Below are 24,963 nucleotides of genomic sequence, written 5' to 3'. Positions count from 1 at the left end.
TCCGGGCTTTCCCCACTAGACAGAGCTGAGCAGGGGACCTGGAGACAGTCAGGCCCTGTGACAAGGGCTCCCGGGGGTGAAGGTTGAGAAGAGGGTGCTCTTTGGTGGGGAGGTAGCATGAAATACAACATAAAAGGCCAGGCTGCCTTTCCTCGCTGTGTGGCCTTGGGAGATGCACCTCACCTCTCTGTGCTCTGTTTTCTCATCTGTAAAATGGAGATAACTCACAGAACCCATCATTCATACAGAGCCGGGGGCGGCGTCCAGGCTGCATGGACGCCAGAGATCATTGCTGCTCAGTACCCTTCCTTCCTTTGTGCAAAAAAAAAGTCTCTCTGACTCTGAGCTGAGACGGGGAGGTGATAGAGCTGCCCTACTGTCCCCTCTGGGAGCCCTGACCCTTTCCCCCCCATCTTGGGGGTCCTCTGGTCCTCGGAGCAGGGGCAGGCTCACGGGTGACATGTGGCTTCTCTCGCTGATGAATGGAGGGAAGGAAGAAGAGAGCGGTGAGTGACGGAAGGACGTAAAGGCCACCGGCTGGTCAGCCCGGGCGGCCGGCCCCCCACTTCCCCCTCGCCGTCTGGTTTTTCTTTGAAACGCCTGCCTGGACCAGCCCGGGGCCTCCCGGCCAATCGGGGCCGCGGCTCGGGGTTTAGGTTCCTCTTTGGGGTTTTCTTTCAAGTCTGGGAAAAGGGTTTTTGGCAAAAGCTTCAGACTTACGTGTGGGCGGGAAGGCGGCGCGGGGAGCTGCCCTGTGCGGGGAGGCCACCGCGGCCCCTCAGGTGCCCTTCCCCGTGGGACTTGGTGACTGAGATCCCCTGTGAGCACCGGGCCCTGCAGGGTGAGGCCCTGCCCATCCGGGCTCCGGCCAAGGCAGGTCCCCTGCCGTCAGGGGCACCTGTGTGGCCACATCCTCGGGGCTGGGCTCCGCTGGGCTCAGGAGGGAAACGGGGAAGGGAGCTCAGGGGGCAGGAGGCGAAATGAAAGGCGGGAGGTTGGGAGGGGGGCCATTTGGGGCATGCCCCTGTCTCCAAGCTCAACTCACCTGGGGACAGTCCACAGCCCCGACACCTGTCCGTCCTCAGGACTTGCCCCTCGGGGAGCCTGAGCCTGCCCAGCCACCCGCTGCAGGACACGGGGGATCTGTGAGGCGTCACCTGTGACCACAGCCCCCTGGCATCTTGGGAAGAGGCACCCGGACAGGGAGGTGGTAGGGGTCCCGTGGGAAGCCCAGCCCTGCACCCCGAGTCCCCACCCAGGGGCCAGGGCCCTTCCCCAGGGGCGAAGGAAGCCACCTGCGAGGACAAGGTCACCTTGGGGGCCTGGACAGACCACAGTCAGTCCGTGCTGCAGGGTGCGACTGCGGCAGGGGAATTGATTTGAAACTCTTGGGGACTGTGCGTTTTCCAGTCTCTGAAACACGGACATGTAGGACTTAGAGATTCAGGAGGGAAACGCTTTTTTATTTTTTCCAAAGAAAGAGGAAGAGGCAGCCCCACCCTCCCAGGGTCAGGGCGCCAGTTCCCCGCATCCAGGGCTCCAGGCCCCTGGCCGCCCTCCGCTCAGAGCCCCTGGGGCTTCTCCCCAGCTGCTGGGGCTGCTGCTTTCTTCCTGGGCTGGGCAGAGCCATGCATACAGCAGGTGCTCAGGACATGCTTGTGGCCTGAGGTGAGGTCCCTAGAGTCTGGAGGGGAGTCCCTGAAGAGGCTGTTCCCTCGGAGTCGCATATCCTCCGTGGCTGGGTGATGTGACGTGACAATCATTCATGGGACGTTTATTGCGTCTCTACTGCATACACGAGCACTGATCTGGCCCTGGGCCTGCAGGAGTGAGCACGCGGGCGGACACGCTAGCCACATGTGCACAGAGGGCGTCTCTGGGAAGCCCCCCTGCAGTTGGCCAGCACCGTAGCTGGGGAAACTGAGGCCCGGAGAGGAGGCTCCGGTCCAGCCCTGCGGTGGGGCAGTTCCAGACCTGCTCTCAGCTCCAGGGTCCCTGGGGTTCAGCCCAGACCCCCCGGAGGTCACCCCACCTCCGCAGACCCTCAGCCTCCTGGGGCGTCTCTAATGCTCCCCTCTACCCCACCCAGTCCTCATGGTGGCTCAGGGTGGGCACAAAACACAACAGCCCCGGGAGGCGGTGCAGCCTGCTCACGTACATTTAAGAAGAGAAAAGGAAATGAGAAAGGGAGAGGGAACCACATTTGTCGATGACTTCCTGTGCACCCGGCCTCGGGGTGGCTCCTTTGCAAGAGCATCTCATTGTGCTCAGTCCCCACCCCCACCCCCCCCACCCCCGTGCGGTAGCTGTCATTGTTACTACAGTCCCATTCCACAGGCTGGGAAACTGAGGCCCCCAGCCAAGGCCACGCGGCCAGTAACCGGCCAGGCCCAGATTCATGCCAGGGTGTGTCTGACGTCAAAGTCAGCCGGCCAGACTGTCCTGGAAGATGCCGCCTCTTCCTTAGGGCCCAGTCACATCGCCTCCGTGAAGCCCACCCTGATTGCCCCAGGTGAGGTGACAGGTTCCCCCTCTTTAACCACAGAACCTCCAGGCCCTTCCCAAAACCTTCCAGAAGGCTTCTTAGAAAGGGCATGCACAGGGCCACGCTCTGAAGTAGACCAGGCCGCCCACGGCACGTCCCTCTGTGTGCGAGCGGCGCCCACAGAGCTCTCCGGCACCAGCCCGACTCTCACCACTCCCTACACACAGCCTTCCTCCCGCTTCCTTCTTTTGACCCGTGCAGGCTTCCATCCTTCCTGAGGCCACCATGTAAACAACAAGAACAACAAACTCAGGCCTTGCCAGGACCATGCCCTGCAGATTCTAGAACCAGGAAGAACACGAGGGGAAACGGAATCCAACCCCACCGCCCCCCCCCCCGGGGCACTCCACGCTGCAGAACACCTGAGGGGGTCCAGGAGGCTTAAAAACAGACGCGGGGTCTCCAGAGCCAGAGAGGGCCGCTGCCTGGGTGTGTTTCCTTCTGGGCTATTTTTCTCTTGCATCTTGAGAAAAGATGTTTCTATGAGGTGGTTCCCCCCGAGGGAGGCCAGACGGAAATCGACCAAGAACATCATTAAGAATATCAATTAGGGGCTGGGGACATAGCTCAGCGGTGGAGCACTTGCCCAGCCGACGAGGCCCTGGTTCAATCCCCAGCACCAGAAGGAGGAGGAGGAGGAGGAGGAGGAGGAGGAGGAGGAGGAGGAGGAGGAGGAGGAGGAGGAGGAGGAGGAGGAGGAGGAGGAGGAGGAGGAGGAGGAGGAGGAGGAGGAGGAGGAGGAGGAGGAGGAGGAGGAGGAGGAGGAGGAGGAGGAGGAAGAGGAGGAGGAGGAGAAGGAGGAGGAGGAGGAGGAAGAGGAGGAGGAGGAGGAGGAGGAGGAAGAGGAGGAGGAGGAGGAAGAGGAGGAGGAGAAGGAGGAGGAGGAGAAGGAGGAGGAGGAAGAGGAGGAGGAGGAGGAGGAGGAGGAGGAAGAGGAGGAGGAGGAGGAGGAGAAGGAGGAGGAGGAGGAGGAGGAGGAGGAGAAGGAGGAGGAGGAGAAGGAGGAGGAGGAGGAGGAGAAGATGTCAATCAATGCTTTATTTATGTGTCAGGATACCGCCAGGAGGAATCTAGAACAGTGGTGTGTGAAAGGGCTTCCCACGATGGTGGAAGCAGGAAATGAATTTTTGATCTTCCTTCATTTAAGCCTCGGACCCTCCAGGAAAAGAAAGCTTTGGGTACCGTAAGAGCAGGTCAGAAGGGAAGATGGATCCTGGCAGCATGGGGCCTGGTTCTCCCTTTCCCCTCGGTGGACAGGAGGAGGAAGGTGAGGTTCAGAATCAGAAGCCGTGACCTGCCACCCGTCGGCTGTGTGGCCGCTTACCTCCCCGGGCCTCCACTTCTCAAGGCCGGCCTCCCGGGCTGCTTGGGGAATGAATGAGGCAGTGAAGCGGAGACCACGAGGCCCAGGTCAGCCGTGGGAGCTCACTGCTGCAGGGGCTTGTGCAGAGATGGGAAGCTCTTCGCCGTGAGCAGCTGTCCCTCACAGACCTTGCTCCTCTCTCCTAGAGCCAGGGAGCCAGGGCGGCATCTCCCGGTGTGTGTCCAGCAGAGACAAGGGGGGCTCAGAGCCTTGATATGCTAGGAAGGTTCACCCCACCCCACACCATTTAGGGATAAGCTGTTCTAGGAGACACCATAAATCTGCTTTAGGCCACAGGCACGGTGGGGGCCAGGAAATTATCTTTTCAAGGACCCAGGAAATTGTGTGAGACTTAAAAGGAAAATTTCCCAGATCCTAAATATATTTAAAAAAAAAAAAAGGAAAGGACAAAATTGGAACTAAGAAATGAATAATTAACTGTGTGGAAAATAGAAATCATGATGACTCAACTCTTAAATAGTTACACCGTTGGCTGCAAACATTTACGCAGCTCTTACTGTATGCCAGGCCATGTCTGAGTGCTTTCCGTGTCTGCATATTTCGTCCTCACAGTGTGTAAGACAAATGCTACGATGAAGCTCATTTTATAAATGAGGAAACAGGCCCAGAGAGTGTGTGACACCTGCCTAATACACCCAGCTGGGGCTCAGACCCAGACAGCCTGCATCCGGAGCTGTGCCTCCTCACAGCATGGCAGCCCTGAGTTAACTCAGGTTTCCCCAGATCCAGGAACATCTGTCAGCTCCTGGTGGCCCTCTTCCTGGGAACAGCAGGTGGCTTCCGTGAACTGGGGTCCTGTGTCCTCTAGCCACATCCAGAAAGGCTGGGGGGACATGGAGTGGGGAGACCCTGGGGGACCTGCAGAGCCGGCTCGCACGGCTAGCCCCAGGTCCACCCCGACGGCGCCCACCTGCGGCTCTGCTCCAAGTGAGAGGAGTCCAGGCCCCGCAGGAGGAGGAGGCCACAGCATGAGGACGTGGGGGTGTGGCAGCTGTCCAGTGGCCACGCTGTGGCCTGAGGGGCTCAGCCATGCCGACCCTCCAGGGATGGCCTGGGCCTGAGCCAAGAAGGACGCCGGGCTTCTAGGTTCACGGGCAGCTGAGCCAGGCCCGAGGCCGTCCCTGGGTCCTTGGGCGGCCTGGCCCCAGGCTGGTGGGCAGGCTTCTGCTGCCCTCCCTCCCCTGCACACAGAGAGCTGAGCGCTGGACACACGGTGGCAAGTCAAAGGCTTCTAAAACCCCTGGTGAGCGGGTGAGGCCAGTGACCGGGTCAGCAACAATCCCGACCCGGAACCAAGCTGTGGCCACGGTTGGGTCTCGGCGTGTGGTCATTCGTGGGCCCAGCCTGAGGCTTCGTCCATCCGAGCTCCGGGAGGAGTGAACCCCTGGGGACCTGGGCCAGGGCCAAGAGTCCAGCCCGGGGCCCTTCAGCCAGCCCACGGGCCCTGGATTCCAATCTCGGCCCCCACCTCCGCCCGAGGGAGGTCCTGGCCCTCCTGTGATGAGGGGAGGACCCAGCGGCCACCTCTCAGGCCACTGGAGAACAGACCCAGGCCGTGAAAGGGGCTGCCAAGCGCCCCGGGTCGGGTCGACCTTTTGGCGACCAGAGGACCCGCAGCGCCCGCTCCTCCAGATGCAGGGACGTGGGGGGATTTCGGGCCTGGACACCTTTTACCGTCCTTCTGTGTTTTCAAGGGTTTTCCTGGTGCTCACGGGATCTGTATCAGGGCCATGGGGGGGGGGGGTCCGTTCACGTCCTTCTCCACACTATTGTCCAAACACACAATAAATAAGGAGAGGCTCCCGGCTGCCCCGAGGCCCAGACAGTACAGGGGCCCTCCTGACAGAGGGTCCCCGCCCAGACCCTCCCCCAGAGCATTCTCCCCCCACCCCGTCCCCACCAGGTGGCCCAGCCAGCCCCAGCTGGGGACGCCTTGGCCAGAGCCCAGCCCACCCGGTGCCCGCAGGATCACCCACCCTGGGCCAGGCCACCCCGAGGCCATTCCCCCTGCTCTAGGCCCTGCCTTTTCAGGAACCTCCCTGGGGGACAAGGGACACCTGGTGGTGTGGCCCGAGACCTGCTGCAGGGAGAGGCCGCCTGGCCCCCACCCAGACAGGTCTCTGCTTCTCTGGCCAGGAAATGCTCCCTTTTCCTGGGGGCCCCAGACACCTGCCGCGGGCCCCTGTCCACAGGCGGATGCGACAGTGGGGGGCAGCCCAGCAGAACCAGAGGGTGGGGGGAGGCCCGTCCTGGCCGGACCTCCCTCAAACGGGACCTCGGGCCGCAAGGGGGGCTCTGTGGGAGCCTCGGGGACCCGGGCAGCTCCGGTGAGTCCACACAGGTCCCTGCTGGTGGGGGAAGGAGATGCAAATAGGGAGGGTCCCCAGGGCCCTGGGTCAACCCCTGATCTCATTTCTGGCCTCTTCTTCCTGTGGGGTTGGTTAAAAAATAGCCTGTCACCCTCCAGCGCTGGGGGGCGCCTCCATCTGGGCCAGCCAGTCCCTCCCAGCCCGGCCTGGGACCCAGACTCACCTGGTCCAGCCCCTGAGGACCAGGCCGGCTGCCTGCGGTGAGGGGCGTCTGGCGAAGGCCCTTCTCCCTTTGACTCAGCGCCGGCGGCTCCCCGCTCAGAGCAGCTGGGCTGAACCCCGCTCTCACACGGCGCAGGTGAAGGAGGTAAGGGCTGCGACCTTCTGGGCCACCGCAGAGCCAGGATTTGGCTGCCGGCTTAGGCCCACGCCTGTCCTGGCCGCCTGGTGAGGCCTGGGCCACCCGCCCCGTGGTGGACAGAGGTGTTGTGGGGCCGCACCTCTGCACCCTGGTTCTCAGGCCCAGGACTCACGGTTCCCTGGGGGCAGTAGAGGCCATCTCCGGGGTGACCCCGTGATGTCGGGGTCAGCCTCCTTCAGGGCTCAGACGTGGGTGAGTCCAAGATCCTCTGGGACCTGCCCAGGCCATGCAGCACCTCAGACCCTCGGTATCCTCTTCCATGTGGTGGGAGACCCCATCCTTCCCTCTGGGGGTTACTGCGAGGGACACGCAGACGCCCAGGGCCTGGCACACACTGAGCCCAGTCAATGATCCACGGACAGCACGATGTCTCGCGGCCCTGAGGCCACAAGCGCTCTCAGTTAGCGGTGGCCTCCTTGGCGGGTTGGGCTGAGACCGCATGTTTGACAGGAAACAGGGAGGCTGAGCCCAGAACAGAGCCCGCGGCTGCGTAATGGCGTCTTGGCCTTGGATGGGCAGTGGCCGGCTCCCCTCTGGGGTCCTCGCTTCCTGCCACGCCGGGCGTCCAGGCTGCTGGCGGGAGGGGGCTGGAGAGCGAGCAGCACGGGGTGACCGGCGCGTCCAGAGCCTGGCGGGGGCCACCCTGGGGTCGTCCTAAGGGAGGAAGGAGGAGCAGGCTAAGGCGCCATACAGGGGCGTCCCTGCAGAGTGACAGACATCCACAAACACCCCGACGGCAGACCCGAGGGGACACGAGGGTGGTCCAGCCCGGGGGCCCCTCCGCGCCCCAGCCCAGCCCCCACTCAGCGGCCATCGGGAAGGGGACCCCGTGACCCGGGGATCGCACAAGTGAGCAGGTTCCGAGTGGCCTGTGCACGTGTCCCCACGCCACAGAAGACGGGGAAGGACGGGGGGCGACCCCCGCGTCCCAGTTCACCGGGGGCTCGGCGCCGGATCCCTGCCATTATTCTGGGTGGCAGGATCCTGGGTGGTTTTCATTTTCTTCCCCCTAATTTTATTATTCTCCAATTTTTCTTTAATGAGTCTGCATTATTTTCATGCTCAGAAAAATGTGTGTTTTGTTTTAAGGGACGAGGGATTAGGGCCCCCGCTCCCCTTTTCATGGGCTCCAGCGCTCAAGACCCAGGGCGCGGCGGGCGGCGGGTCCTCGCGCCCCCCCTCCTGGTTCACCTGGAAACGCTCGGGACCCTCCCCACCCAGCCGCAAAGCCAGGCTCGGCTCTCAGTTCCGTGGCCAAAGGACAGACGGTGACCCGCGACTGTCCTCAGGGAAGTCACAGTGTGCGGGAGAGAAGGACGCAACAGCCAGTCCCTACCGTCCCTAGGGACAAGGAGTCACGGAGCGCGAGCGTGGAGCCCTGGGGGGGTCGGAGATGGTCTCCCAAAAGGGGCATGAGGACAGGGCTTTGGTGCAGGAGCAGGAGTTGGCGGTCACCGAACGGGGGAGCGTGTACCCAGGAAGACACCTGGGCCGTGAGGAGGGACCGGAGGGGGGTGGGAGAAGGCGGGTCTGCAGCGGCCGTGAACCTGGTTCTTGAGGGTTCAGAACGGGCTCCGCCATCGGTGGTGTGGGACCCCGAGCGAGTGACCACACCTCGTGAGGCTCCGTTTCCTCCTCTAGAAAATGGACGCCTGACCTCGTGGGGTCACTGCCTGAATCGTGCTTTCGTCACTGGCTGCGGTTGACGCTTGTGTCCCCTCAGCTTCCCGGAAGGCTGAGAGGCGTCCAGCTGGCGGGGAGGGCTGCTGCCCGGTGACTGACGTGTCACTCAGGTGTCCGCTGGGCTCCCAGCATGTGCCCGGGAAGTGTCCCCGCTGCCCGGGTGGAAGCTGCCAGACCACGTGGAGGACACCCCAGTTGCCGGAGTTGTCTTGGGACGACTTTACCCTGGGAAAGTGTCCCTGGCTCCTCTGAAAGGCGTCTGACAGCCTGGCCTGGGAGGTGGCCCCAGCAGCCAGTGGTGCTCTTCAGGGAGACACGTGTGCTGAAGGGCTGGAGACCAGGGAGGGGACACTGTGGGGTCCCCACTGCCACCGTCATGACAGCGGCAAGCCCCGCAGGTGGAATCGGCACAGCCTCACGTTTCCCGCGTCAGAAACCCCAGGTCAGGAGCGGCCAGCCGCCTCCCTGCCAAGGCCCTGGGGGGCTCATGTGGCTTTCCTGGCCCCTGGAAGCTGACCCCCAGCCCCAGTGCTGTCCCCCCTCCCCGGCCTCTCCCCAGCTTTCCCGCCACCCTCCCTGCTGTCCTCACCTGCCTCCCTCTTGCACTTGGAAGGCCCCGGGTGGTGGCACTGGGTCTCCCAGATAACCCAGGAGAGCTTCCCCATCCAGAACCAGGGACCTCCATCAGATTGGTGAAGTCCCTCTTGTCACACCGGGTGACATGTTTGGGGATAAGCTATGGACACTGATGGGGGCCGTGATTTTGCCACCACAGGGGGCTCAGAGACAGCCTCTTGGAGGAAGTGACGGGGGGCCGGGACGAGGTGGGGACGTAAGAACTTGCGGGCAGAGGGAAGTATGTGAAAAGGCCCTGTGGTCGGCAGCTGGAGACCTGGGTGGCTGGAGCCGGGAGGGAGGGGCAGAGTGGAAGGAGATGAGGAGGACAGAGAGATGGAAGGGGTGGCGGGTCCTGTAGAGCCCCAGTGAGGCTGATTGGGAAGGGACAAATCAGTGATGCCTCCCACTCTGCCCCCCAGTGCCACCCTGTGCCTCCAACCTATACCAACTCCAAGAGGCCTCACTTCAGTGTTGGTCCCCCTGCTGCAGAGCTCCAGGGTTCCAGACTGTGGCAGAGGTGAAGAAGGCACTGCAGGGTGGGGAGGGGCACATGCTCCCCCCCTCGGCACCAGGGAATCTGCAGTCTTTACTGACATCCCAGACCAAACTCTTCCAAGTATCTTCAGAGAAGAAAGTTTCCCTGCAGCATGGGGGACTCAGGTTAGACATGTAAAGGACTTTCAGTGCGCCAGCAGGAAACTATTAAAGTTGGTGACATCTGAGAGAGGAGGTCCTGACTAGATGGTCAAGCAGGCCACTGTCCTCAGGGACCTCACATTCAGGGGCCAGCTGGGCCTGGAGTAGTGATGAGGTCTGACCTTGGATTCCCCTGCCCACTGGCCATCCTCCGCCTTCTGCTCGTGAGACCCGCGTCTCCCACACCCAGGCCTCTAAAGGCCCCTCCAGTGCTGCCCGTCCAGGGTCTGCACATCTAAGACGTGATTCCGGGGACCTCGTGACCCAGGACAAAGTCCTCGTGTGTATGTGACACAGGCTCCTCAACCCGGCAGGGCCTCAGTGTCCCGTGGGCAAGCCGAGATGGGCCTGAACCCGCCTCCTGGGGCCGAGTGACCCAGTAAAGCCTGCGAGGCGCTCGGCAGGGAATGGCGGCCGTCAGACCAGGGCTCCCCCGTCCTGGCGCCCGGTCCCCATGTCCCCAGGGCCTGGCCTTCCTGGCTGTGGGCTCCTGCGGCTCCAGCCCCCGCGGCCAGCGGGCCCTGCCGCCCGGCCTGCCCCACGTGCTGGGTGGCATGGCTGCCCCGTGACCACATGAAAAGCCCTTCCCCGGGGTGTCCCACACCTGGGGAAGCCGGCAGCCTGCCCGGCCGCCCCGCCCAGTGGCTGGAACACCGGGCGAGATCAAGGCCGCCACCTTGTTCCAATCAGGGCTGGGCGCCTTCCGCTGGCCGGGACCCCCGCCCTCCCTGTCCAGCCTGGCTATCCACGTGTCCAGCCCGGTGACCTCTCAGGAGAGGTGGCCGCAGCCTGACTCGGCAGGGGCCGCAGCGCCTGGCCCTGGGCCCTGGAAGCCAAGAGCTGGGGGAGGTCCCTCCTGTGCTCCTGAGCCAGCGTCCCCACTCCAGGGGCGTCTCCTCACACCCCCTTCTGGCTCTGGGGGCTGATGTGGAAGAGGCTCAGGACCAAAGGGTTGAGAAGAGGCTGGGCCCCAGGCGGGCGGGAGCTGGTCCTCCTGAGCAGGGGCCCTCGGTGCGGTCCCTTCCCCTCCCCTCTCCTGCCACCAGTGACAGCCACATAAACCTGCAAGTGGAGCTGTTTTCCCAGGCCTGCTCCTCTGCAGGACAAAGGCCCAGGTTGCCTTCACATCAGGTGACGTGGTCCCTGGGGGTGTCACATGGGCCTTGGCAGAGGGGCTTGCACCGACTCCCCTCAAAGGCTGCCAGACTGGGACAGTGCCATGGCTGAGGTTCTGTGGCCGCGACCCCCGCCCTTGCCCCGCTTTGAGCCTCAGGAACGCTCCCCATTCTCAGGGGACGGGGTGAAGCTCAGAGAGGTGACCTGCTCTGCCGAGGGCCTGTCCGGCTGCCCCCCTCCAGCTGTAGCCATAGCATTGCTGTAACAGGACCCCTGAGACGGGGTGCTTTATAGACAACAGCAGCCACGGGCAAGTCCAAGATCAAGGGGCGCGCAAGTGGAGCGCCTGGTGGGGGCACCGCCTCTCTGCCACCAAGATGGCACCTTGAGGCTGTGTCCTCCAGAGGGGACAAGCGTGAGTCCTCACATAACAGAAGGCAGAGGGCAAAACCGGCCGAGGCTGGTTCCCTTTAGACCTTCTGTGAGACCCTGATCCATTCAGTAGGGCCCCATGACGTTGATAAGGTCCCACCTCGGAATACCGCCATAGTGAAGGCTGTTTCGACCACTGCATTTGGGGGACATTCAGGCCCACAGCAGGTGACCTTCAGTACCTACCAAGGACCCGTTGCTGTGGCTTCAGCTAACAGGCCACTCTGGGCTGATGGGCAGCAGGACCAGGGTGAGCGGTGCCAGTGCGATGCCGGGGCCTCCGACAGGCTCTGCAGAGACAGTGGGCAGGCAGATGGGAGCCTTGGGCAGGGTCCCGCTGCCAGTGAGCACCCGGTGGCCTTGGGCAAGCCCTGACCCTTCCTGGCCTCGGCTTCCCCGCCACGGGATGGGAAAATCCACAGACCGGTCGTAGGTTAATCTAGAATTCTGGAATGCTGGAGACGGCCTTTCTGGGGATCGATACGATCCAGGAGCTAAGTAGCTCCCTGCAGGGGAGTCTGAAGCCCAGGGAGGAGAGAGATGGCCCAGATGCACCCAGCAAGGAGCCCGCAAATGGAGCTGGCAGCCAGGCGCCCAAGTTCTAGGGCATGACAGGGGCTTTGCCCAACTCTCTGAGACTGGCCTGGGTGCGGGCGCCTTTGAGCTCCGTGCAGCCACTTCCCAGCCAGGAGGCGCGGTGGACGGTACAGGAAGGGCTTGGGGGACTTCGACTGCAGGGCTGGGTGGGGGCAGGCCCCCACAGGGAGAGCTAGTCCCTTCACAAGTGGCACCACAAGCTATAAAACGGGGCCCCAGCCCTATGGACACAGGCCCCGGCCCCCTCTGCCCAGGTCCCCGATGCTCCATGATCTGAGAGAGGCTCTGGGCACCTTCACTTCTCGGGCCTCTGTTGTGCCGCTGGAGTCCGCCCTTTGCCACCCTCAGGCCAAGACGAAGGGAGAGCCTGGAGGGGGAAGAGCCTTCACTCTGGGTTTCAGAGGAGTCCAGACCTAAGCCTCCCGGCCACGAGGACGCCTCTCGGAGCCTCAGTTCTGCTCCGTTCACAGGCTGTTCGCAAGCCCAGCTCAGGTAACAGCAGCCAAGCGGATAATAGGTGCTCAGCAAACAGGCCTCCCAGGCCCGGGAGACATCCAGAGAGCTGCGGAGATTGGCTGATGGGGGACCGGGGTGGGGACTGGCCATGTCATCGGGTGCCCCAGTGCGAATATAAACGCAGGCCTCTTGTCCAACGAGGGCATCCACCCCTGCTCCCGGGAAGCTGGCCCCTGGTGACAGCAGGGGTCACAGGCCCAGGATGTGCGTGGAGTGGTTCAAACCCAGTTCAGGTGAGGGGCTGAGCCCCCCTCCAGCTCCTAGCACTCGGCAGCTGTGATCGTGACCGCTAGGCCCTGGCCCTGGCGGTGGCTGTCGGAGGCGGCATAAAAGACCGCCTGTTCTCCGCCCCTGATGCCCATTTTTATCTCCTGCCATGTGCACAGTACAGAGTGGATTTCTTTCCGCAAAGGGTTGCGCTTTTTTCTCTTCCATGTGGCTTTTATTGCTGGCAGGAATGTCTGAGGCGTTCCTTCCCCGCCACATGAAATGCAGCCCTAATCTTCATCTGCGCAAGGCCAAAGCCCAGCTCCTCCAAGCCCTCGGCCTCTGAGGTTAATGAGAACCTCACAAGGACTCACAGTCTTTTCGACCTTCTGGGGGAGGTGGAAAATCCCTAATGGGACCCGCGGGGCCCGGAGCCGCTGGGTGGGCGGAAGGGAAAGGAAGGCCGGCAGAGGAGACCCAGGGAAGAGGGTGCGGGACCAGAGTCAGTGGGAGGTGGCCGCAGCGGAGACAGGGGTCCAGACTCTGCCCTGGCCTGGGCTGTGACCCTGAGCCTCATTTTCCTGCCATTTGAAATATGGGGGTGCAGACCTGATACCCCAGGGCTCTTGAGGGACACGGCACAATTCTAACTCCTGCCTGTGGTTCCTATGCCAGGGTTCTAATTCTATTCCATGATGGTCACTTCAAGCATCTGATTCTGGTCCATGAGAAAAGAACGCAGGGGTCAGGAATGTGGGCTCTCGGGCCAGGCCGCCTGGTTGGAATCCCAGCTCCACGGTTTCCCAGCTGCGTGATCTTGGACAAGTCACTTCACCTCTCTGGGCTTCCATTTTCTCATATGTAAAAATGGGTGGTGGCAGCGACTGCATCTACCCGTGAGACGCACAGGGATATAAATGTGGGATGTGCCAGAGGTGACAGCCGCTCAGAGGTGCCCTTTCTCTCCCTGCCTGCCATAGCTGCCCTCTCCTGGGACTGGGGAAACGGCACATCTCTTCAGAAGCTCCCTCGGGCTCCGAGCCACCTCTCACAGCCCCAGGCCCCCCCAGTGGAAGGGTTCTTCCACCAGGTGGCCGTGCACCAGCCCAGGATGGAGCCGGAAGCTCTGTCCCCAGCCAGCAGAGGTAGAGGCTGACTCAGGGAGGCCCGCTGTGGGAAGGCTCCGGGGACCGTCCTCCAACCGTGGCTTGGGGTCCAGAGAGGAGACGCACCTTACCGCCAGCCTGAGTTTCCCACTCCTTGAAGCGGAGAGAGTAAAACCTGCCCGGCAGAGGCACCCCGAGGTCCGAAACTCCGCACCCATCGGGTGTCCAAAAACCAGGGCACTGATCAGCCACAGACCAATAACTGAGGTCAGAGACCAGGTCATTTCCAACCAGAATTATTTTCCCAACGTATAGATCCCCAAAGTCAGGAGCAGAGAGGACAATCAGGCCCGACCTGGGCAGCAGAATCCAGAAGCCACCCCCGGGGTCCTGGGGAGTGGGGCCTGTGTGCTCTGCTGGGGCAGGAGCAAGCTGACCGCCACTCTCCCCTTCCCTCCCCCTCCCATCCCTGAGGCCCAGCGCCCCCCTCAGGTCACACCCAGGGCGGGGGAGGAGTGGGGAAGGGGATCTGAGGCAGCAGGGACCCAGGGTGCTGACGCCCCCAGGAGGTGGCAAGGTGCTGGGTGTGTTGGAGGGGCAGAGGCTCCCACCAAGGTCACAGAGAAGCCTGCTTGTTCAGGTGGGGACATGGAGGCCCAGAGGGAGGCGGTAGGCTCCGTCCTGCCCCTGGGTGCCAGCCTGTGCCCCCTCCAGAAGTCCCAAGGCAGAAGGAGGGCGGTTGTGGGTAGACGTCAGCCTGGGACCCTCCCTCGTGACCCTGGGCAACCCTGTCTTCCAACGGGCCTGCAGGGTCTGCTGATGTCCAGGGTCATGGCTGTTCTACAGATTTTACCTCCTCTTGGTCCCCACCACCTGGATGGCTCGTGTGCGAGAGTCCTCTCAGCTCTCTACTGGATTCAGTCAGCCAGGGGACGAGAGGGTGACATGCAGGACCTCGGGGGCCCCCAGCCCTCACATTGGAGTCAGAGCAGGCTTTTTATCTGACTCTGGACCTTCCTGTTGGTGGACTGGGGCAACATCCCTTTTCCTTCAACTGGGCCAGACACCTACCACCGCCCATTGGGTGAGGCCTGCACCTGCCCAGCCCCAGTGTAACACCTGCCCATGGTCAGACCCAGCAAGCCTGGCTGCCCCCGACCACCAGAGGGTGCAGGACCGGGCCAGGGCCACCCAGCCAATCGGGACAGTGGAATCAGCAGTTCCAAACAGGGTTCTCTCCCCTCCGGAGTCCTGCCCTTTCAGACAAATCCAAACTGTGTTTGGAAAGCACAGCTGTCCTCTCTCGAGATTCTGGTCCTTCCCTCCCCAGGCAGCCTGGGAAACCCAGCTCTGTGAGTCCTGGCCAGCTTTGAATGTGAGATCTGGACATTTCTTAGATGGGAGGTGTGAGTCCCACAGAGCAGAGGGGAGGGGGCTTGCCAAAGGTCTCCTTCAGGGGCAACAGGCCCTGGCACTTCCTCACTCTGCATGGACCCTAGGGTGCTCTTAGGCAGGGGCCTTTTGAGACCATCTGTGGGGCAGAAGGGAGAGGAGAGGACTTTCCATGCAGGAGGGAGAGAAGGGGTGCTGAGCACCCGGGGTTGGTGGAGAAAACTCCAGGAGGCGAGGAAGCAGCCTGGGTGTGGGAAATGGAGAACCAGCAGGCCTGTCTCTCCGTGGTCCCGCCCCGCTCCCAGAACGAAAGAGCGGTGCGTTTCTGGTGGGGGTTGGGGAGTTCTGCTGGTGGGAGGGTGCGGGACCCTCCTGAGGCTCCAGATGCGAAGGCAATAGCGTCTGTCCGTGGGAGGTGGGGAAGGCGGCCTTCCGTCTGACACTAAGCCACCTTTGGTCCAAGACGTGGTCGCACCGCTGGCGTGGAATCGGATGGGCAGTCTATCCAAAAAGGCAGCTCACAGGAGGAAGCCCGCAGCTGGCATACATGTGTGCAGAGGGCCAGGCCCGGCAACTCCGCGGCTGGCAGGGCGCAGGCGCCAACTAGCGGTGGCTCCAGCCACTACTCCTTCCCCTGGAGGCCCCCGCGACCTCTGGCTGGGGACCCGAGTGCCAGCCACCCCAGTCAGTTGGTTCTGGCATCCACCAGCCGAGCGACTTCCCGGGCGCTGGAGTTGTGCCGGGTCCTGGGCAGGGTGCTGGGACCCACAAGAGCCCCCTTTTCTGGAAACCCGTCTGTTAATTCTCCATAGAGGGAGAGGGAGAAATCAGGCGGAGGGACAAGCAAAGGGCATGGCTGCAAATAGAAACCACTCCACGAATGGAATTCACAAATCCTAGAAGCGGCAGGTCATGGTTCCACCGCCGCTCCGGGGAAGAACCGGCGGCAGACCCAGGGCCCTACCTGGCCACGCCCAGGTGGGCCTTTCTCCTGGAAGCTCCAGAGGTCCGACCAGCCAGGGTCTGGTACTGCCTTTTCCTCGGTTCTGCGGCTCCTGCCAGCGCTTCCGAGGACGCGTGCGCCTTGGCCCCGGCCACCGACAACTCCAAGGAGTCGTCTCTCTAGAAAGGTCCAGTAAGAGACACCCACTGTCTTGCTTCGGAATGGGCCTGAAAGGCTAGGATGAGGCCCAGAGAGCGGTGTACCGGCCAGCTCTCCAGGTGGTGGTGGTGGTGGTTGGGCCACAGCCCATCCCCCTGGAGAGCACTGGCGGCTTGATTTCGTTTGGCGGAGGACGAAATGGCCTGCGCTGGGCAAAGGTCAGGTCCAGGACAAGATCTTACCACCTCCGTCAGACTCTCTGATGCTTTGCTGCGGAGGCTGGGAATTTGTCGTTTTGCACCTGTCCAGCGCCAGAGGCAACGAATATCCAGCCCAGTCTCCAAAGCGCCGGGGGGCTGGGCACGCGTTCGTTCGCCAGAGCCCAGGGAGCGCATCTCGGGTGATGATGCCGACTGAAAGGGGGCTTGGTTTTTCCGATTCCCCTCCCCACTGTATCCCGTCTTAGGCCCAAAATCTTGGCCTAGGAAGCGGGAGAGGAAAGGTCTGTTAGCAGTGAAGCCCAGAGTGGTTGGGAGCGAGAGCAGAGACGCCCAGCCCTGAGGTAGGCAGGGCCAGAGCACCGCGGAGGTCCTCGCAGAGCGGCCCAGAGCGCATCCGCCCCCGGGGACCACTTTCCATCTCAGGGAGAAAGAAAATCCCCTTCTCTGGAAGCGGGGCCCTGAGCTGTGCGTCCGCTCCGCAGTTTTCTTCTGGTCACGGACCTGCGTCCTTTTCCACGATGCAGGTCAGTAGTGACTTGCGTGGAGGAAACAAATCCGGAAAGCATGCGTTTTGCAGGCCCCACCATGTTTTTCAAAGAGCCACGGGTCGCCACAACGAAAGAAAGAGGCCTGCGCCATCCTGAAACTTGTTTTGAAGGGAAAGTAGAGAGAAACGGGGTGGTCAGCCTCGGTCGACTGAGGGCCGGTGGGGAACTAACTTCCGTCTGAGATTGGCATCGGGGCCACCGAGGCAGGGACCAGAGCCGCGCAGGGCACGTGGAACCCCGTGTGCGGTGGCGGCTTTTGGATCAAAATAGTTTGCGGGCCAGAGCTGGGCGTGTGGTCTCTTTGGGGCTACTTCCCGCGCGGTGTCACCAGTCTTGGGGTCTCTGGGCGCCCAGCTGAGGATTCAGGCGTCACCTGCCCAAAGCAGCTAGAGTAGGGGAAGCCCGGCCGCGACAGGCGGGGAGGAGGAGGAAGGGCAGCGGCCCCGCGTCAGGGAGATGCCACCTGGGGACCAGGGCCAGAGAGCCTTCCGAGCAGTCCGGAGGGTCCAAACCGATTTCCACCACTGTCCCCGGCTGCTCACAACCCTCGGGGGCCTGGGCGACAGCCCGGGGGCCTTCGACCCCGGGCGTCCTCCTCGGGGCGGGGCCTTCGGCCCCTCCCCGCCGCGCAGCCTTCGCGGGCCCGTTCCTCCCCCGCGAGCGCCGGCGAGGTGCCCGCGATGGGGGCTCCGATTGGCTGCGCCACGCGTCGCTCGGGCGGGCCCCGCCCCGCGGGCCCCGGGGTACTAACCCCGCGCGGGCGGCCGGGGCGCCGCCACTTGATTCTCTAGGTTTTGCGCTGGGCTGCGGCCGCCGATCGTGGGGCGGCCGCGCGGGCTGCGGGGCGGGAGGCGGCGGCGGCGGCGGCGGCGGCACAGCCCGCGCGTGCCCCGCCGTGGCCCAGGCGGCCGGGACGCTACGAGGGTCGGCCGCACGCGGGCCGCGCGCCCGGGATGCGGGACTAGCGAGCGGCCGTGCGCGGCCGTCGGTCGGGGCTGCGAGGCCTCGCTGCGGGCCGGCCCGGTGGGGCGGCCACGGGCGCCGCCCCCTGTGCCCTGAGGCCGCGGCCGCGCCGCTTCTGCTTTCCCGCTTCGCGCGGCAGCGGCGGCCGAGGAGGCGCCCGCGCCGCCGCCGCCGCCGCCGCCGCCCCGCGCCCTGACGGCCGCGGTTATGCGTATTCCCGTAGACCCGAGCACCAGCCGCCGCTTCACACCTCCCTCCACGGCCTTCCCCTGCGGCGGCGGCGGCGGCGGCAAGATGGGCGAGAACAGCGGCGCGCTGAGCGCGCAGGCGGCCGTGGGGCCCGGCGGGCGCGCCCGGCCCGAAGTGCGCTCGATGGTGGACGTGCTGGCGGACCACGCGGGAGAGCTCGTGCGCACCGACAGCCCCAACTTCCTCTGCTCCGTCCTGCCCTCTCACTGGCGCTGCAACAAGACGCTGCCGGTCGCCTTCAAGGTGAGTGCGGGGCCTGGGGCGGGATCCAACGGCCGTGGGGCTCCGCGCGTCCCAGCTGCCAGGAGTGGGGAAGGGATGTGGCCCAGACTCTGCGGCCGCGGTCTGGGCAGCTGCTGCCCGGCTGTGCGCTGGGCACGGGGACTTCGGCGTTCCCCTGGGGTTGCGCCCTGAGCCGGTGACTTCTAGGGGCTTGCTCCCCTCCACCTGGGCTTCGTGGAGCCCTACGCAGAGACGTTGAGGCGGAAACGGCCGAATGGGGCTTCTTTCCCCTGAATCGGGGTCCCTCGGATACAGTCCTTTGGGCTGCCGGGAAGAGGACCCCGTACCGGCGAGGGCACCGGAGGTGGAGCGAGGAGGGTGAACAGGGCCTAGCCTCTGCTGCCAGCACCCTGCCTTGTGCGCCGCTACCGAAACACTTCCTGCTCACACCCTCAACCTCTGGGCTTCTGAAATTTTACACCCGGCGACCCTGGGTCTGGGAGTGGGGCACTGCACCCTAAAGGATTGTCCCCGGGATCTTTGCATCCCCAGCGACAGGCTGGGAGTGGGGTGCTTGCTCCCACCCCTGGTAGCCCCTAGTCATTTGGAGAGTCTTTTCCTCTGTGCCAGAGAGTAGGAGACTGTTTCATTTTCATTTTTTTTAAGGGGGCAGCGAGATGAAACGAAAAACGCCTTGGTTTTCCCCTAAACCTCTCACAGCTGCCGTGAGAAAGGGCAGGGCAGGAAGGGCCGGCGGCTAGGGAGGTGGTGGTGCCCGAGGTGGCTGGAAACAGCAGCTGCTGGCAGCTGAGGCCGTCCCTACTCCCATTAAGACGACTCCGAATTGGGGGGGAAAAAAGGATGAGTGGCTCTTTGAGGTCTCCCGGGTGACATCTTAAAATACCAGTGGGGAAAATCTCCCGGGGAGGAGGGGGAGGAGGCCCGTGTGACTGTAACCGTCAGATCGGAGGTTTTACTGTCACTTGGAGCTTAAAAGGAATCTTTGAAATTAAAAGAAGACAGGATGTTGACAGGAAATCTGGCCTTTTTAATCAGACCCCAAACATTTTCTCCTTGAAATTTTTACCATCTGGATCCCGGAGTCCCTGCACGCGGCAGCCACGTTTAAATGGCTGTGACTCTTTTGGAGTCTGATTCCTTTTTAAAAGGCATCTGCCTCTCGGTGCTCCTTTGGGGTGGGGGCGGGGGGGGGGGCTGGTGCACTGGAGGACATCTCCAACCGTCTTGCAATTCCCCAGCAGGTGCATCTTCCTGCTCTCAGAAGCCCTCTCTTGCTGTAAAGGGGCTTTCTGGGTGACCTCTCTCAAAGCGGCAGTTTGTTTTGTATTTTTGTATTTTCTCTTCCTAACGAACCCAGGCTCTGCAGGAGCCACAGTCCACCGGGCCTGGGCCACATTGCAGGACCAAATTGCATGCCCCAAACGGCTCTTGCGTGCACAGAGTGCGAGGAGCACTTCTGTTATTATTGTTGATATTCTTTTTACTTAGAGACTTGGTTGCTAGGCGCATACTGATTCCTCTTTTTGCTCCAGCCGAGGACAACAGGGGAACTACATCCCACCTCCGTAACCGAAGGCATCCGCAGCTCGTGCTTGGGTTTCATGGAATTGGAAGGATGATTTCTTGGGACACGGGTTAGCCAGTTGACTTAGGACTTAGGTGTGGGAGGTGGCAGACTTTAGGGTTTGTCCTAGTTGAGGGAAGGTCTTCATCAGCTTTAAGTCCCTTCCCTCCCTGCATTTGAGAAATCCGCAGTGCGCTGCCTCCGGGGACCTTGGGCAGCTGCTGGCGGCCGGCCCCTCCTCTCATCCCTTGCCTCCCTCTGCCTTTCTAAGCTGTCCCTCCTGCCTGGTGTCCTCAGGTGGTGGCACTGGGCGATGTGCCGGACGGAACCGTGGTGACCGTGATGGCCGGCAACGACGAGAACTACTCTGCTGAGCTTCGCAATGCCTCGGCCGTCATGAAGAACCAGGTGGCCAGGTTCAACGACCTCCGCTTTGTGGGCCGCAGTGGACGAGGTGAGGGGAAGGCTCTCACCAGGGACGGCAGGGGTGGGGCTCGGAGGCCGAGAGAGAGGCCGAGAGAGAGGCCGTGGGGTGCCCCCCCCCCCAGCCGCAGGAGCAGGTCTCCAGGCCTTGCTGTCTGAAGCCGCAGTCACCCTGGCTTAGGGCGTGACAGACCCCTTTGAGGGGGTAAGGAAAGTAATGGTCTCTCGACAGGAAAAGACCCCCGCTTTCTCCCAGATTCAAAGGTTTGCTAGCTCCTGAAGCCTCCCAGGCCGCCCCTCTCCCCATTAAGCACCACGGGTTTCAGGGAAGAAGCTGGGGGGGGAGAGTGTGGATTTAGGGGCTCCCAAAGGGAGCTCTGGGCCTTTTGGCTGGGGTCTTGGAGGACATACCCTTGATGTCTCAGCCACTGTGCCCCTCCCTGGGGCAGGAGCTCTCCGGCTGTCTCCCCAGCAGCTCTTTGAGCCTTAAGGTGTTTTAAACAGAAGAGAAAAAATGAGGTTAGGATGCCGAACTTTGGAGAGCACCGCTTGAGGTCCCTGCCACCCCAGGGTCTCATCTCCCTGGGCAGTGGAGGACACCGCAGTGGCTGCCGCCTGGGGCTGTTGAGGAGAGATTTCAGGGACCTGAAACCCATCATCACTTAACTCCAGGGTGGAGAAGCCTTAGGAACCCTGCCCTGGCGAAGGGAGGCTTGCTGGCCCGCTGCTGGCCCTTTAAGATCCTCCTGCCCAGGGAGCGGGCTGAGCTGCAGCCCCTCCAGCTCAGGCGCGAGCCGGTTCCGGGTCCCGACTCCCGGGCTGCAGCCGCGGCTGGAGCCGAATTGTACTTTTCATCACCAATCAGCGAGGCCTTCTCAAGGTCTTAGTTCCCTGGGAGCCGCCAGCCCTTCCCGTGCGCGGGCATCTGGGCACCATTTTGTCCTCTCCAGCCGCTCAATGTATACACACAGACGTCAAGCATATTTTGACTTTTCAGCATTAATTAAAACCAGGGCATTATTTGCATGTAATAACTGTTTACTTGTTACTTTTTATGAAACTGAAATAGTTTACATTCTTTCAGACATTTCCTGTTCCTGTTGGCTCCTTCCCCGCGCACAGATTTCTTTCAAACGTTGCCCTTAACTGGTTGCAGGTTGACGGATGGAAAATGTTTGCTTTTATGAATTAAGCTTTCATTGCTGCTCCTAATTACTCTCCAAGCCCCTTTTGTCATCCCCAATCTCTCAAACCCTTTGCAACTTAATCCCAGCCTGGGCCTTGAGTGAAGAGTCCCCGTGGCAGGTTGGTGGTTGGTGGCGGAGCGAGGCTGGCCCAGGTGTGTGTTGGGGGTGGTTCGGGGCCACTGTGGCGGCCTCCCTAGGGAGCAGGAAGAAGGGAGCCCAGCAGGGCATCAGGGACTTGCTGCCTCCCTCTCCCTCCCTCCCTGGTCTGCATTCTGGGAGGTGAGATATGGAAGGAAGAGAGGTGGTGAGTCTCTGATTTACTGAGACCTCATCCGGCCTCTCTGCACACTGAAATGTTTTCTCAGTGGCTCCCGTGCCCACAGACCTGTGCCCACCACCCGAGACTTACAGGCAAGGAGAGAGGTTTCCAGATTACAGTTGACCTGCGTGCTGTAGGAGTGGGCAAGGCTGGGGCTGGTACTGTGGCTCCGGAAGGTGCTGGAAGCCGTGTTTATAAACCATTCTCACGTCCAGTCTCTGAGGAGTCTCTGCGGCTGAGCAGGGGTGGGGAGCCCCTGCAGGAGTTCAGCTCCTGTGGTTCAGCCCTCGGGGGCTCGTGGTCTTTTAAGAGTCTGGGCTTGAACCTGCCAGCCTCAGATGGAGTCCCAGCCATGTTTAGTGACTTTCTGGAGGGCGTGAGCCAGTGACTTCACCTCTCTGTGCTGCGGTTTCCTCGTCTGTAAAATGGGTCTGAAAAGGGTAGCCGCTTCATTAAGGGCGTCGATGTAAGTGTGTCCGTGGGCTCCCACGGAGACCTGGATACATGTTAGAGATTTTGTTACTTCAAATGCTTGGGACTGGAGGAAGCCTTTGAGGTCCCTTTGAGCGGTGACAGTCACTGATTCTCTGATTGCAGTGTGGTTTGGGCGGGGGTGGGGGAAACCCAGAAGGTGTGAGTGTTCAGTGGGAGAGGTGGAGGTGTCAGGGAGGGCTCAGGGTCCCGGGGCTCAGGCTGCAGCCACACCCCGCTGTGCCCGTCCTGCTGACTGGGAAATTCCCACCAGAGGACCAACTGTGATTGACAGGGAGTCTGGGCCCCTGGAGTCAGGACAGGTTGGGGTTCAGGACCCAGGACCCCCTCCCTGAGCCTTTTGACTTTAGCCAGGACGAACGAAGAAAGAATTCAGGTGGAAGTTTCTGCTTCACTCCTCCATTTTTAAAAATCCCTGGATTCTGTCTGAACTCCTGGGAGAATAGCTTCCAAAAAGACCCCACAGAGCTCTGACCTCGGGCTGCAGGTGTGGACCCCGGAAGGACTGGAAAGAAAACCAGGCCCAGCTGCCTCCCGCAGCAGGTAGCGCCGGGCTTCCCGCCCGCCAGGCGCAGGCCCCTTCCCTAGGGTGGCCTGTGGTAATATGTCCTACTCCTGCTTGACACCGCAGACACCACGGTCTACCTACTTACGGTTGCAAAATCCAAATCATACCTTAGCTACGGTGCAGGAAAAATAGGAAAGTAATTTATAATAAAATATTGACTTGAATGTGTAAGTGTCAAGGCCAGACTCCAGGTGTCTAGGGTGGAGAAGGCCCTTGGCCCCATGGTGGCCACAGAAACAGAGCCGTCAGGGTTAAAGGACTCCATGTGTGAACACAGCCTCACTGTCCATGCCCCGATTTTCTAAAGATGTGAACACTCTTGGCAAAGTTAGGGACCATTTTTTTTTTTCTTTTATGCAATGCCAAGTCACAAACCTGGGCTCCACACATGTTAGGCAAGCACCCTGCCTCTTAAAAAGGAGAAAAAAAAAAAGAAACTATCTTCCCTTCTAGAAAAGTCCATAGATATTGAAAGTGCAATAACTATTTTTCTTATTCTATGAAAACTAGTTGGGTTCAGGGCTCAGGGAATTTTAGCAAGTTTTTTCCTCCTAGAAAAAAAAATGGCTTCCTCCTGTCTGGTGCAGTGCTGGGCTTTTACAGCTGCCCTCACCCCACCTCCAAGGGTCCGTAGTGCTTCCTGGACAACGCACCACCCCAGATCCCCAGACTGTCCTCTAGGAAGTGACCACTGACCTCAGCATGAGCCCCTGAACTGCCACTAACTGGCTGCCGGGGACAGCAGTGTGTGGAGAGAGTGGCCAGGTGTGTGGGTGCAGCCCGGGAGCCACTAACCAGGGAAGGATGAGGATGTCTTGGCCAATGTGGAGAAGACCCAGAGGTCCCCTGAGAGCTGGGCAGGGCCAGGGAGAGACAAGGGCCCTTGGGGATGGCTTTCTCCTTCCCCTGGTTCCCAAGGTCCCTGCTCTCCCCTCCACTCCTGATCCCAGACCCAAGACCCTGGGTCCTCCCGACACTCATTCCTCTCTGTGGATGCCTGGCGGGGTGGTGACAGGTCTGGAAGCTGGGGGAAGCTGCAGAGGCGTGCGGTGATCTCTGGTGGCATGTGGTTTGCTACTCCATGGGGCAGGGGCTCCACAGAAGTGGGTCTTTACTACTTGTGTAGAGGGGCAGCTTCTAGCACATTCTAACCTTTCTGGGTTCTGCTTGACCTCGTCAACTCCGTGCCCCCCGGTGAGGCCCAGTTTTCTTATCCAGTCATTTCTGTGCCGACTGCAGTTAACACGTTTATTGAGCACCTACTACGTGCCCAATGCTAGTGGCTGGGGACACAGTAGTGAACAAGGCATAAATTCTCGTCCCCAGGAGCTTACAGTTTAGTACAGGGAGACAAAAACAAATAAGCCGATGGATTATTAAAGCCAATGGGCTTCCCGGGGACTTTCACACAGGTGCAGGGAATGGAGGGGGCCGGGGGAGGCTGCAGTGACCAGGCCAGCAGCTTCTGGTGTAAAATAAGCAATAGATGGCAGGGCCAGCCGCTGTGCCCAAACAGCAAGGTGCTTAAGAAGCTGTGATAAGCGTGTGCTCTGTTCAACATGTCAAAGAGAGCCAGCACCGGGTCTGATGACCACGGTGATTTTGAAGTTGTGAGGAGCATGAAAGTATTTAGAGAAATCTGCACGGGCTGTAACGTGAGACCGGAGTGTCTGCTGTCTGTTGGTGACAAGGTCGCAGGTACAGCCTGCAACTCTGCGGTTTGTTGCTGACGCTCTTACTTGAGAGATGCTGGGTTTCAGTTAGAGGTTGGGGACAATACCATTCCTGTCCCAGTTCACAAGCCTACTCGGTGGTAAGAAGGTCCCCCGAGGAGGCCAAAATTAAAGATGCCTATTTTATTGTTATGTATTTACTTCGTGGCGCTGGGCATGGAACCCAGGGCCTTGTGCGTGCTGGGCAGGCGCTCTGCCACCGAGCCGCACCCTGGCCCTAGGAGAGCCTACATCCGAGAAAGTGACAAGGGAAGCCCTCCCTGAGAAGGTGACTTTTCAGTCCAGACCTGAAGGGGCACTTTAGTAAACCGTCGTCAAGCAGTAGAGGA

At 61.4% G+C, this 24,963-nt stretch overlaps 1 protein-coding gene across 1 annotated transcript in view; it reads left to right on the top strand.

The window, feature by feature from the left end:
* Runx3 (RUNX family transcription factor 3) overlaps nt 1–24,963 on the top strand; it is a 49,434-nt gene that overhangs the window by 6,105 nt on the left and 18,366 nt on the right. Inside the window, exons 2-3 of the mRNA XM_078025616.1 lie at nt 18,080–18,348; nt 20,210–20,366. Of these exons, the coding sequence (XP_077881742.1) occupies nt 18,080–18,348; nt 20,210–20,366 (426 nt within the window). The remainder of the gene's footprint in view (nt 1–18,079; nt 18,349–20,209; nt 20,367–24,963) is intronic.

Source organism: Ictidomys tridecemlineatus, chromosome 11, assembly GCF_052094955.1.
Source record: "Ictidomys tridecemlineatus isolate mIctTri1 chromosome 11, mIctTri1.hap1, whole genome shotgun sequence".
In the NCBI taxonomy this organism is placed as follows: domain Eukaryota; kingdom Metazoa; phylum Chordata; class Mammalia; order Rodentia; family Sciuridae; genus Ictidomys; species Ictidomys tridecemlineatus.
Note: the sequence above shows the minus strand (reverse complement) of the source record. Positions and strands in the feature narration are given on the sequence as shown.